The sequence below is a fragment of the Phoca vitulina genome, unplaced genomic scaffold (assembly GCF_004348235.1).
Source record: "Phoca vitulina isolate PV1807 unplaced genomic scaffold, GSC_HSeal_1.0 scaffold4, whole genome shotgun sequence".
Taxonomy (NCBI): Eukaryota; Metazoa; Chordata; class Mammalia; order Carnivora; family Phocidae; genus Phoca; species Phoca vitulina.
This window is the reverse complement of record NW_022589707.1, coordinates 20,828,479-20,842,063: the sequence shown is the minus strand read 5'-3', so window position 1 is coordinate 20,842,063 and position 13,585 is coordinate 20,828,479. Positions and strand designations below refer to the sequence as shown.

Below are 13,585 nucleotides of genomic sequence, written 5' to 3'. Positions count from 1 at the left end.
TTAATGGTCTTTCTCTTCTTTGTATCCTCAGACCCTTACCCCTCTTCTTAGCTCATATAAGTGTCATGTTACTGTCTTTGGAACTTCCTTGTCTGTGTGGATTCCCTATATATACACTATTAAATTTGACCTTCTACCATTAATCTCTCTCATGTCAACTTGATTCTTAGTCCAGCAAGAAGGATCTTGAAGGGCAAAGAAAATTCTTTCTCCCCAACAGAAACAAGGCTCTTCCTGAGAGGGGGATTCAGATGTGGGAGCCAGGAAAGTTAAGCCAAGCATTGGTTCTTCAACATTTGGCACTGACAGGCCTTAGGACTTTGACTGCAATGGTCAGTGCCCTCAGGGTCTCATAGAAATTATTACTCTGTACTTTAATATCTCCTTATAACACACTTTGAGATGTTTTAGTTTCAAGTAACGAACAAAAAGGCACTTATATCAATGCTATGCTATTTACATATATCATGTCCTAGATATCTGACTCATTAGTCATTTAACAATTTGAACTCAGGGAGTCAGGTGGGCCAACCCAGTTGCATGAATCCCAGTTCCATCCAAGTAAAAAAAGAAGGAAAAGAGAGAAATAAAAGAAAACCCAACAATAAAAAACGCCACAACTCTACTAGACTATTTCCAAACAATTTTAAACTATTTGTCCCACAATAACAACATAGGAATCGGACTACCCAAAACATGCTATATTAGTATAAAACACAGACATGGACGAATCCTGTGTTTTAAAAGTATGTGTGTGTTAGGAGAAGAAGGGTATGTTCACATAAACATACTTTTTTGTCCATGTATTATAAAGACAATGAATGCTCCCACTGAATACCTCATCTTTCATTTGCGACACTAGGTTCTGGCTAAGTGTGGGCTTGATTTGCATTCTCTCCAGGATTACTATGAGGCTGTAAATGCCCTTTCCCTTGAAACTCCTCACCTTTTTAGATCCTCAGCATTTATTACCAAGGGCTCATCATGAAGTGTGACTTCCAAGTTCTTGTTCCTATGTTTGCCAATAGTAAGATTAATCCTGATTATGGCAGGGGAAGTGGGCTTATTGTGGACCATATATAGTGTCGCTCGAAGTGGAATCCTAACCATGGTGCATAAGGAAATCTACTTCTCACTTCTGCCAAGTAAGATGATCCTTCTTGTAGGGGGAGGACATGTGCTGGTTGAATAAGGGTTGCGGTGTGCACACAGGGCATGCTAAGCCAGGGGCTGTGTGAGCATGTCCATTCCTTCTGTTTTAAGTGCTAACTGAAACCAATGGAATTTTGTAACTTTTGCTCTTCTGTCAAATTCATTCAGAATTATAAATAATACTCAACCAATTTCTCCTGTAGGTGTAGTTTTAGTCAATCTCTTAGCTGGGATAAGAAAGAATAGGATTCCTATAAGTAAGGCAACAGTTGAATCTGTAGCAAAACCGGGATACCTGAAAAAGGACAGATGTGTACATTAAAAAATGGCATTAAGAATTTGTATGAACTGAACAGAAATTGACTATGCTATTGGCATACAAGTAGTAGTGATGGTACAGGTTATTTGTTCTGGATAATCTGGTCTAAAATCTATGGATTTCCAACCAAGCCAAAAATTTCAGACCATGTTCCCATTGTTTTCATATATGTATCCTTATTTTCAAAACCATGAATACACATACTGACATACTAGCCTAACATGGCAAATTCCTTTTTAGGTAAAGCTTAAGGATTTGGTAAACAATTTTTTCTTTGAATTATTTCTTTTAATTATACTGGTGGAGAATTGACGCAAAAACAATTGCTAGACTAGACAAAGCCCTGTATAATTGTTGTATAACATCCTACTATTGAATTGTGGCAAAGAAAGGATGTTTCTGGCGTCCTCTAAAACTTCTGTAAATTATGAAAAGACATTGATCTGTTTTTCTAAGATATAACATCTGCTACTGTGATTATAGGCCCTGACCATATCATATAAATGAAATCAACCCATTTAATGCTTTGCACCCTATGAAACTCAATCAAGAATATTAATTATTAGAATGGTTTATGAGATGCTCATAAATGATCACTGTACAAATTAAGAGTGATTCAGGAACAGATGGAGTCTTAGAATCACCACGCCATTTCAGCAAGTAAGATAGGCTCCCAGAAGCCTCAACAGTTAAGAAGCACCTGGAAACCAGATATGAATGAAACAGACATAAATAATTAGAACTCAGTTTTAAGATTCAGCAATATTAACTAGTGAATCTTTGTAGTCTGAGAAGACATATGTACACCCTAGAGTTATTTTGCTCCCTTGTAACTAAGTAATGTGTACATACTATAGAAGCTCTCTACTTCTGTGATTTACTTGAGCAGTCTAAATAATCAAGAAAATGCATTATTTTATTCACTCCGACAACTTTATAAAGGAGTCTGTTTTCCTTAAATATAGATTTTATTTATTTCTTTGCTGAGTAAAAAGCTATCTTGGTGTAATTTATTCAACAAACTTTACCAATATTTATTATTTAATTGTTCCTTATTGCTTTTATTTGAGTTGTAATTTTTTATGGTATTTTTGCCAAATTAGGTCAGGGATCATGTAATCTGATTTTGTTTTATGAAAAGACACGTTGAATTCAGTCCAGGTTCAAACAGATGGAATGAAAACATTAGGTGGTAGCTATAAATCTTGATATATCATTCTAGCTTTGGAAATTCCAAATGCTTAAAATCTCTATATTACACATATAGTCTACAGAACATACTTTAAAGAAAATCAAGCCATAAATACTGAAGTAATTTTGTTCCAAAGACTTTTAAAACTATAATTATTTTATTATTAGTTTATTTTCATTTTATTTTCAGTTTATTATGAACAAAGATTGTCTCACTATTACGAATATTAAGCTTATACAAATTTTATTTGCTTTGGCAACTTATGAATCAAAGTTGATCAGATTTGTATCCTCAAATCCCTTCTTCTCTCAAACCTTTGTTCCTGTTCCCATTGTTTTTTCTCAGAATTCTAGGTAACATGAGCACCTGCCTATATCAAATACACTCTGTTCTGCTGCGAACAAAATATCTCCTGAATTACACTTTCCTTCTGTAAGGAACAGAAATTAGAAACTGATTATATTGAATTTCCTACTGGGATTTCTTCCTGTTTTTTATTAGCTACTGTCTGATTTCATTTGGTTTTTACACACTGGTGTTTAGAGAAGACTCTCCCTACCTAAGATAATAGGAGTGGGATAAAAAAAATAAATAAATAAAATAAAAATAAAAATAAAAAGGAAAATAATTACTTTATGTTGGTTTAGGACCTATTACAAAACTAAAAAGTAATACTCAAACTGTTAAATGATAGCTTTCTATGAATAGCTTGCTTTGAATAATTGGATGCTGCCTTTTGTTTAGACTTTTCAAAGTGAAAAGTCTTAGTTCTAAACAAAAAGTTTATCAACTGAAGCTGATCCTTTGAAACATGCTACCACATGATACATGTCTTTCTCTGATAGACATTGGGGAGGGTATGTGCTATGGTGAGCGCTGTGAATTGTGTAAGACTGTTGAATCACAGACCTGTACCTCTGAAACAAATAATACATTATATGTTAAAAAAAAAAAAAGAAAAGAAGAAGATAGCAGGAGGGGAAGAATGAAGGGGGGGAAATTGGAGGGGGAGATGAACCATGAGAGACTATGGACTCTGAAAAACAAACTGAGGGTTCTAGAGGGGAGGTGGTGGGAGGATGGGTTAGCCTGGTGATGGGTATTAAAGAGGGCACGTTCTGCATGGAGCACTGGGTGTTACACACAAAGAATGAATCATGGAACACTACATCAAAAACTAATGATGTAATGTATGGTGGTTAACATAACAATAAAAATTAAAAAAAAAATAGAAAGAAATAGAAAAAAAATAAAATAAAATACAAAAAAAAAAAAAAAAAGAAACATGCTACCACATCGAATTGGTGCACTTGTATGTTCACCAGAAATTTGCACAGACTTTGCACCTTTAAAAAATGTTGACAATGCCTATATAGCCAGAAGGCCCTGATTCAAGAAGAGAGGGAATTCTTCATTCCATGTAGGCAGAATACTTTTAACCCAAACAATTTTGGTTTCTGTCCCCACAAACATGGATTCTTGCTGTGGGATGTGAGATAGGAAGTCATCATCAGAGATCTGCTCAATTTAGGAACCAGAGTATATCAGTGAAAGATGGATTAACAACACAAATTTCAAAACCAAAGTATTTATATTGATATGTAGGATGGTCCTTAATTTAGAAAATCATGCTATCGTCGTCCCCCTCACTTCATATGACTCAGCATGACTGCTGGTCTAGAAGACACTGTGAGATAAAATTAACTCGACCCAGCTTCTAACATTAGTTTGTAGAGTCAGTCTTATTACTTACTCGGGAATTCCTTATCTACAAAATAGGGGCAGGGATAGATTTATAGTGAACTCATATAAAAATGAACATAATTAGAGAATAAAACAAGATAGTGAACTGAATAAAAAAAATAAGTTGGCAAAAACCATAGCATGTGAATTCATATGAGGTTAATAACAAGGATGGAGTGGCATTTACCTCACATAATAAACATTTATATTGTACTTATGTAGGGAGAAGGGCAGCACCATTTTTAAGTGCCATTATTGGCTTCATTTTACAGATGAAGAAACTGATTGGCAAGTGACTTGCCCAAAGTGGAAAAGCACGGAATGAAAGCCAAGCAGTGTGGCTCCAAAGTCTAGACTCCAAGCACCACAGAACATGGCTTTCTGACTGCATTCCTAATTGTGTAAGGATGGGCGTAGCCTTGTCTAAAGGAGCCTGACTTTTAGTTACAGTGTATATGATTATCTTATCTGCAGTCTTACCTTAGATTTCATTCCTTACCATTTTTTCTTCCTGGAAAGATTAGAATTAAACAATCTTTTCAATGGAAAGAAAGGAAAAGAGTCCCATACAATCTTTCAGAGTTATAGGAACCACTGAGGAGAGAAACAGACTAAAACAGGAAGGGTTGACAGACATAACATGGATGCTTACTCGGGAAAAAGCGCAGACCAACCAGAGATAAACCCAGGATCTCGGCTAAACCACAGCAGAGCCATTACAGTGAAGAGGACCAAGGTCACAATTTCCTGATACCTGTGGGAAAATTCCAATCCCTTCGTTTATCTTCTCAGTCAGGACATTTGTAGAAACTCCCTGAGCTATTGGCAGAGTAATCTTAGCAGAACACTAAACACTGTAAAAACCAGATGATTATGTGTCAAAAATTTGAGAGAATCTGCACAGTTAGAAAAGGACTTGACTCCTCTGTGGCTCTTTGGCTTCTTTTCATTCTATCTGGTAAATTTTAGTTAGACAAAAGTATGTATTTTGTCACATTAGTTATATTTACAACGGTTAGCATGTTCAAGGTTCTTATCAGGTGTTCTAAATACACCACAGACAATTAAGTGCATGTTTAGCTTTAAACAAATACTTGCAGAATAAGCAGTGTGTATCTGTGTGAGGACGAGTGTGTTTCCATGGATGCCTGTGTGCATGTGTGTCTTACCTCATTGGCCCAAGTTTTTGGTATTCTTGTTTAATCACCTCAGCACAAGCTTTTTGTTTGGCTGTTTTGGTCTTGCCACATGTGAACATCTCCTTAAAACTGAAAAGAATAATGGAGCCTGTTAAGCAAAGAATTCTCCCTTTATAGAAGAGATTTGTGTGAAAGCTTTATAAAATACTAATCTTCCTGCCAGTAACAAATCTGTCTGTAATGCCTATACCTCCATCTCCTCCTTCGAATGTCCTCTCCCCTTCTTCCTGTTTGGCCTGGTTTGCTCAATTTTCAAGGCTTATTTTTGTTCTATATTTTTCACACATCTTCCCCTGATCTCTTCCTTTTCTAAGTCTGTTCACACCATTGGAATTTTGCCACGTGCGGCTCATCTCCAATTTAACACTTTATTGTATACCTGGTTGTTATAAAGTTTCATTTCTTTATTGTCTATCTTGCTAGTTAATTGCTGCACACGTGTAAGTTTTCCCTCGCTAGTTGGATCCTGAATTACTGGAAGGCCGGGTCATTGATGTTTGCTCTGGCACAGTGACTCTCAACACTGGCATGTACAACAAATACGTGACTCAGCAAATCCACAGTACCTTGCTCAAATTTATGAGACGGCTGGTTGTCAGATCCACAGTTTGCACAGAATACACTGGACTCGAGCCATACGCTAGGGCAGAGAAGTCACGTACACTGCTCGCGAGCGGAGTCTAAGCTGGATCTCTTCTCAGAACGAAAACCAACTCTATTACATTTTTTTCTTCAAGTTGTTTCATCCCTTATGCCCTAATAGAATCCACTAGATAGTTTTCCATCTATTGCCAATAGTAACTGCCAGTCTCTATTTCTTTTAGCTGCTGCTTTTAGTGACACCTTTTCCTTGTGACTAAATTTTCTTTCCTGAAGTCCAGGGTCTTCAAAACTTTTTTTTCCGAACTACTGCTCTAGGATTAGATTAAAAAAATTCCTCCAGGGGAATAAACAAATGAGCAAATGGCTCGATGCTTATGTTCTATCTCTTGGAATGTCTGTAAGTAGCTCAGTTAGATTGCATTGTGTGTGGGTAGGGAAAGCATTTCTGAGTGTATATCCTAAGGAATTGAAATCTGGATCTGAACTCACATGTTCACTGCGACATTATTCACAATAGCCAAGATATGGGACCAACTCAGGTGCCCATCGACAAACAAGTGGATAAAGAAAATGTGGTAGAGAAGGAAAAGAAAAGATGGCATATACATACAATGGAATATTATTCAGCCTTAAAGAAGCAGGAAATCCTGCCATTTGTAACAATGCAGATGGACTTGGAGGACATATGCTAAGTGAAACAAGCCAGACACAGAAAAACAAATATTGTATGATCTTACTTATATGTAGAGTCTAAAATAGTCAAACGCATGTAGGCAGAGAGTAAAACAGTTGTTTGCCAGGAAATGGAAGAAGATGGAAATGGGGAGGTGTTAGTCAAAGGGTACAAAGTTTCAGTTATGAAAAATAAGTAATTTCTGGAGGTCTACTGCACAAAATAAGGCCTGTGATTAACAACACTGTACTGTATACTTAAATATTTACTCAGAGGGTAGGTCCTATGATAAGTGTTTTTACCATAAAAGGAAAAAAAGAAAAAAAAACTCAAAAAGCAAAAGAGGACAAGAGGAAACTTTGGGAGGTGATGGAAAAGTTTATGGCCTTCACATTGATGATGGTTCATGGGCGTATATGTATCTCCAAACACATCAAGTTGTATATGTTAAATATCTATGGCTTTTTGTATGCCAATCATACCTCAATAAAAGCAGTTTTAGAAAAAGAGTGCAGGATAATGTTGTCCTGTAAAATCACTGGGCTAAACATGGATATATATGAGGGAGAAAATAGGAAGACTAAGATGGTGTGAATGTAGCTATCACACAAAGACATTTTATTTACTTATTTTTTCTGTAGTTCTGCTACTCAGATTTGTTTAAACTATTAGTCCCTTTGAAGGAATAGAGTTTTCTCAATTAAGTCATCCATCCTACACATTCAAAATCATTTTCCTGTGCACACTCCAACCACTGAACATAATTAGATGGATGTTGTTATATTTAAGATCAATGAAATAATATTTAATTTTTATAATCTCAGCTAAATTACTGACTAGTGCCAGTCTTGAAATTTTACCCCTAGGCACAATATAAATACTAGTATTATAAGAAACTGAGCCATGGACTACTTTGAGATCCTACTGTGGAATAGAAAAGTAGAATTAAAAAAAAAAAGGTGAGTCTCGGGGTGCGTGGGTGGCTCAGTCAGTTAAGCATCTGACTCTTGGGTCATGATCTCAGGATTATGAGATCGAGCCCCGCATTGGCTCTGTGCTGCTCGTGGAGCCTGCTGAAGATTCTCTCTCCCTCTCCCTCTGCACTTCCCCTGCTCTCTCCCTCTCTCTCTAAAAAATAAAAAAAAAAAAAAAAAAAAAAAAAGGTGAGTCTCTTTAAAAAATGTTTTCCACCTGGTAGACTGCACATGTACTTGGTCCCTTTGGTTGGGGATGATAAATAGTTAAGTCGAAAGCCATACTGGCTTTGCTACAAATGAAGGTTAATGCCTTCACAAAGGAACTGATGAAGCATATGACAATGCATCATCCTCTTCATTTAAATAAGTTCAGTGGCACTGATAGATGAGCTTCTCTTCCCAAGTATGTTGGGGTCATTTATAATGGGTGAGTTAACTGTGTTAACAGCCAACACACTAATCAGAATGTATGGCGGCCTGCCAGGGGAGTGGCTGATAATTTCTGTGTGTTGATCTAAAACCTCTGGAGGTGAAGACCCTGACTGACTGAAATGGACACTGAAAAATTAGCCAGAGCGTGAAGCTGTGTAATGTCTAACTGATAGCAGACAGCAACGGGACTATTTAAATATGCCACTGATCATGATTTATGGACTTTACCTAACGTGTGCACTTTGCAGGCTTTCTGATCTCATACAGAACACCTTTCACTACATCTGCCCTTTATTTTCTTAATTTCTCCTTTATACATGGTGGGCCATTTCAAAATAATGACAATGGTTGCATACATTTTTTATAAAGTCATTATATGTGGTGACAAAGAAGGAAATCGCTATTGGTCTGTGACCGGATGCTTCCTCCCTTAGTTGGGATTCCTGTCCTTTGCATCTTGCATTGCTACCTGTGCAGCTGAATAGACCCCAAAGGCTTGGATTTCCAGGAAGGGGCATTTAGTACGCAGCTGGCCTCTCCCCACTGATGCCCACCTGCTGAAGTCAGTGACATTTCACACATTTGCTTCAGCAGGAGGACCGTCACATGCTGCTCCCACAGTCTGGACAAATAGATCTTTTTAAAAAAATCATCAGTACCATCTTCCCACTACTAATAAAACTGTGGCGGTTCTGGAGGAAAACCAGGAAGAGGAATGGAGAGGGAAAAATACCAGTCAGCTTGGAAAATTTGGGCCCGGGCATGGAACACCACCTGATCCCAGTGCTTTGCTTTTCCAGGGAAGTACACATAGCTGACTTCAGTCTCACTGGCTTAGTAGATAACATGTTGTTTTGTTCATAGGTCCTTGAAATTATTTAAATAAAAGCCGATAAAGATGAATTTGAATTGTTTCTCAGGAACAGATCCTCAGGGTTTGATTTATAGTCATTTCCCCTTTCTTTGTGGAGTACTGTTACATGTGTTGAATATATAAAGCTGCATTTTAGATTTTGCTGTGGAGCCCTTCATAATTTTAAATGCTGGCTGTCATTTAAGTCATTTATGTAGCTCGTTGGCACTTACGAGGCACCTGCTTCAGTCCCAGCCAAGGTAAAATTTGCAAATTCTCCTTGAAGACATATATTCGACATTTTTCAGCTTGGACCCATATGTGTTAGAATTACAGCATTGTAAGTGATCTGACTGACCTTCCAGTTAAATTCCATCATTTTACAGTTGAAAACACTGAAACTGAGAAAGACCACTCATTGTGAGAAGCCACAACTTTGTCCCTGGTCTTCTGATTCCTAATCCAACATTCTTTCCACAGGGCACACTCTCACGTCTTTATGTGATTTTTTCAAAGACATACCAATTTTGGTGGTAGGATGAAGCAGAAATCTTGCATGTTACAGTTTAAAGTAACTAGATAACCAGATGAAATCCCCACATACAAGCAAGAGGAGGGGCAAAACCTCTTGAAATTCCACTTTAACCAGCTGGACTGGGCCCTTCTTATAATGAGTTCCTTATGCCCTTCTGCCCGATTAATAAATTATTAGCTTAGCACTCAAAGGAGAATGAGATGGATTTGCTTTTTACAAACTCTCCTCCACAGCCAACAATGTTTAGACGATATTCTAGCTTGTCCTTAAAATATGTGCTCATGTGTGGCAGTTTTCTGAGGAACAGAAGTGCAGAAACTCCATGTGCATAAAATGGGTGAAAGACCCCTGGGTGAGCAGCCGAGAAGTGGGAACCAAGACACCTTTATTTATCTGATTAACATGCAATATTTACTTACTTGAATCCTAGGAAAAGCCACTGAAGCCAGATCCAGGACAATAATAGAATAATAATAGCAGCCGGGAAGGAAAGCATAAACCATGATCCAAAGTTAATGCAGTGACAGTCAGGGTAGCGCCTGTGTGAAAAGACAGCAAAGTGTTCATGGGAGTGTACAAGTGCCATCCTTTCGGATGGTCCTTGGGGAGAAGCAGCAGTTCACGTCCTTCCCGGGCTCCCAGCCAAGAAAGACGATGTCGGACCTTCTCATCATTAAGTATAGCAGTTGGTTTTACCTCTTATCTTTTGTCCTGATTCTGTAACTGCATAATTTTTGCTGCTTCCCATACAAGCAAGAGGGTATGTTATGATTTTTGTTCCTCTTGTTCAGTCTGTAGGGAAGTGCTTGGGAAAGCTAGCACAGTGCCCGACACTCACTGAATGCACCAGAAGTGGGAATGCATGGGGATGTGCGCCTTGTTAGCACTCAAAGCATCAGTGTGTGAGCGGGGTGAGCCAAGCGGACATGGGAGCAGATGAAAATGAACTTCATGGACCTGAATGTCTGCTACCATTTCACAGTGGTAGCTGGCATCCCAGGCACTTGGGAAGGGACTCTGATCCATCCATATTGTCTCCTATGGCTGTTTTCCCTCTGTTTTTCCTCTGCCCTGAAGAAACTGTAACCGTCTTACCAGGGATATGCTAGCCTTTTCTTCTTAGAATTAGACAGTGCTTTGGGGCTCAGTCAAATGGAATAAATCTGGACCAGATAAAAACAAAAGTTCTGTGGAAAACATGAGCTCTTCCTTTATTTCTCCTAGTTATTTTCAGCATTTTAGCCCACATAATCACAAAACAATAACAAAAAAAAAAGGTGGGATGGTCAGAGAGAAGCACGGTTTCTTTGGTAACCTCACATTTATTTTTTCAAAATGTAGTTTAAGTTTTGGAGCACCTGGGTGGCTCAGTCATTAAGCGTCTGCCTTCGGCTCAGGTCATGATCCCAGGGTCCTGGGATCGAGCCCCGCATTGGGCTCCCTGCTCCGCGGGAAGCCTGCTTCTCCCTCTCCCACTCCCCCTGCTTGTGTTCCCTCTCTCGCTGTGTCTCTCTCTGTCAAATAAATAAATAAAATCTAAAAAAAAAAAACAAAAAAACCCAAATGTAGTATAAGTTTCAAATAAATTCTCATACAGTTATCTATTTTATGACAGAAGAGGGGAAAACACGAAATTTGAGAAACAATTGTCCCTGATTTTTTTCTTGACGCAATGACACAAAGATGTAGCTGGAACTTTGGAAAGTACAGAAAATATACAGAAGCAATAAAAACACCAGTAACATATTTTAATTACCTTTGAAATTACAAAATATAAAGCAATTTATAGAAATGAAAGCTTTTTAAATTCTTGTTATAGTTGAATCATACTTTGTATTTTTCCATTAAAAAAAGTCATGTAAATAAACGAAATGTCTCATGCTACATGCATCAACATAAGCTATATTTTTGTACTTTATAAATTGTTTCTTCTTCTATTTTAGGATGGTTGCTAAGTAATACAAAAACTTGAAAAAAACACAATAATGGGCTTTTAAAACTCTAGATTTCTAATGTTTTCTACAATTTCCTTGAGGTTATAAGAAGTTATTGTGGATACCAGAGTTATCATTAGCAAGTTGAGGATGATTATTATCTACCACAAAAAGATCCAAAGCTTAGCTTACATATTATGCAATTAGAAATGACAAATGATGAATAAGTTGTGCTTGGGAATACAGAGAATTGATGAATGGAAAAATGCTTTATCATGTCCATGAGCTTCTATTAAGAATTGTTCACTTAAAAAAAATGTTTGTTGTCTTCAGTTGGAAAATGTAATAAGGAGGAAATGCTTAAGCTTATTTCCCATCAATTTATTTGACTTGAATTACAGGATGATGCCCTATGTTACTCTGTTCAGCCTAAAGGCATTTAGAAATGTTACTAAAGGCAGGGTCAAAACAGTACCCTAAACCCAATTTCATTTTTCACCATCTATGGCTCATACCTTGAAATCAGGCTATGCTGTTCTCCCCACCCAATCCTGTAAAATTTGTTTAACTGAAGAGGGGTTTCTTAGATTTTTTGCCTGGAGGGGTAGTCCATTTAGAAAAATGAAAGCCTGAAAAAGCTAAATTCGGTTTTGTTTTTGTTTCTTTCATTAGTAAGGAAGTGAACACCACACAGGACAGTGGCCTCCATGATCATAACCTTTATACTTAGATCTACAGTGCATATTTCAAATGATAATGGAATGAACGGCATACTGTGAGGTATTAGTTTCACTGGTTTTTTTCCCCCCCACTTCCTCATACCCTGTATAAGTGAAGTTACTGCAAGTATCTGCCTAAAGTAAATATAGAATTCTTCCATCAGGAACTATGTTGAGTCCAATTAATTCTGATAGAATCTTTTCTTTCACCCAACAGTATATTTTTGGGTGTCTACCACATATCAGGCACTCTTCTAGATATTGGAGATACAGTGGTAAATTAGATGGATGTAGTCCAGGTTCTCATAAAGTTTACATTTAAATGAGGAGCACAGGCAGTAAACAGGTAAGCATAACAAGAATCAGAAAATATAACAAAATAACATAATAGAAAGTTACTAGGGGGGAGAAATTTTACATAGTGTGGTTAAAGACGGTAATATTTGAAATGAGATCTAAATGGCAAGAAAGAGCCAGTCATGTAAATAACTGGGAAACAGCATTCCAGACAGAGGAAATAGCAAGTACAAAGGCCCTGGGGTAGGAATAAGTGTAGAATGTTTGAGGATCAGAAGGCCAGTGTGGTTGTGGATGGTGAGCTAAAGTTAGTGACATGAAATAAAGTCTAAGAAGTAGCCAGTAGGGGTCAGATAATATAAAAACTTGTAGGCCATCAGAACGAATTTGAATTTTAGTACAAATGCAATTAGGAGTAATTGGAACATAGGAAATAAGTTAGTGACATGATCTAATTTAAAGTCTACATAAATTTGTGATTTACATAAAACATACTGGTTAGATGGATCCTTAGGATTGAAGGCAACAAGAGTGGAAGCCAAGGGGTGATAGGCAGAATTCCAAGATGACTCCCTAGATTTCTGCCCCTGGTATACATTTCTTGTATAATCCTCTCTCCTTCTGTGTGGGTAGAATTTGTGAATATGGCGAGATTTCATTCCTGTGATTAGGTTCTTTTATGGAAAAAGTGAAGGGATTTTGCAGCGGTAACCAAGGTCCTCATTAATAGACTTTGAGTTACTCAAAAGGGAGACTTGGGTGGGTCTGACCTAATCAGGTGAACCCTTAAGAGGCAGCCTTTCCTGCTGGCCTAAAGAAGTGAGCTTTCACGTAGCCAGAGGAAGGGGCTATGTGGCAAGGATCTAGGTGTAGCCTCTAGAAGCTGAGGGTAACCCCCTGCCAAGTAAATGAGCAATAAAACGGGCACCTTGGTAATTCAAACACAGGGAACTGAAT

At 37.6% G+C, this 13,585-nt stretch overlaps 1 protein-coding gene across 1 annotated transcript in view; it reads right to left on the bottom strand.

The window, feature by feature from the left end:
• Nucleotides 1-13,585, bottom strand: part of SLC13A1 (solute carrier family 13 member 1) — a 117,248-nt gene that overhangs the window by 7,812 nt on the left and 95,851 nt on the right. The window contains exons 10-13 of the mRNA XM_032401663.1: nt 10,098-10,217; nt 5,576-5,674; nt 5,059-5,160; nt 1,341-1,447 (exon numbers count right to left, since the gene is read on the bottom strand). Coding sequence (XP_032257554.1) covers nt 1,341-1,447; nt 5,059-5,160; nt 5,576-5,674; nt 10,098-10,217 — 428 coding nt within the window. The remainder of the gene's footprint in view (nt 1-1,340; nt 1,448-5,058; nt 5,161-5,575; nt 5,675-10,097; nt 10,218-13,585) is intronic.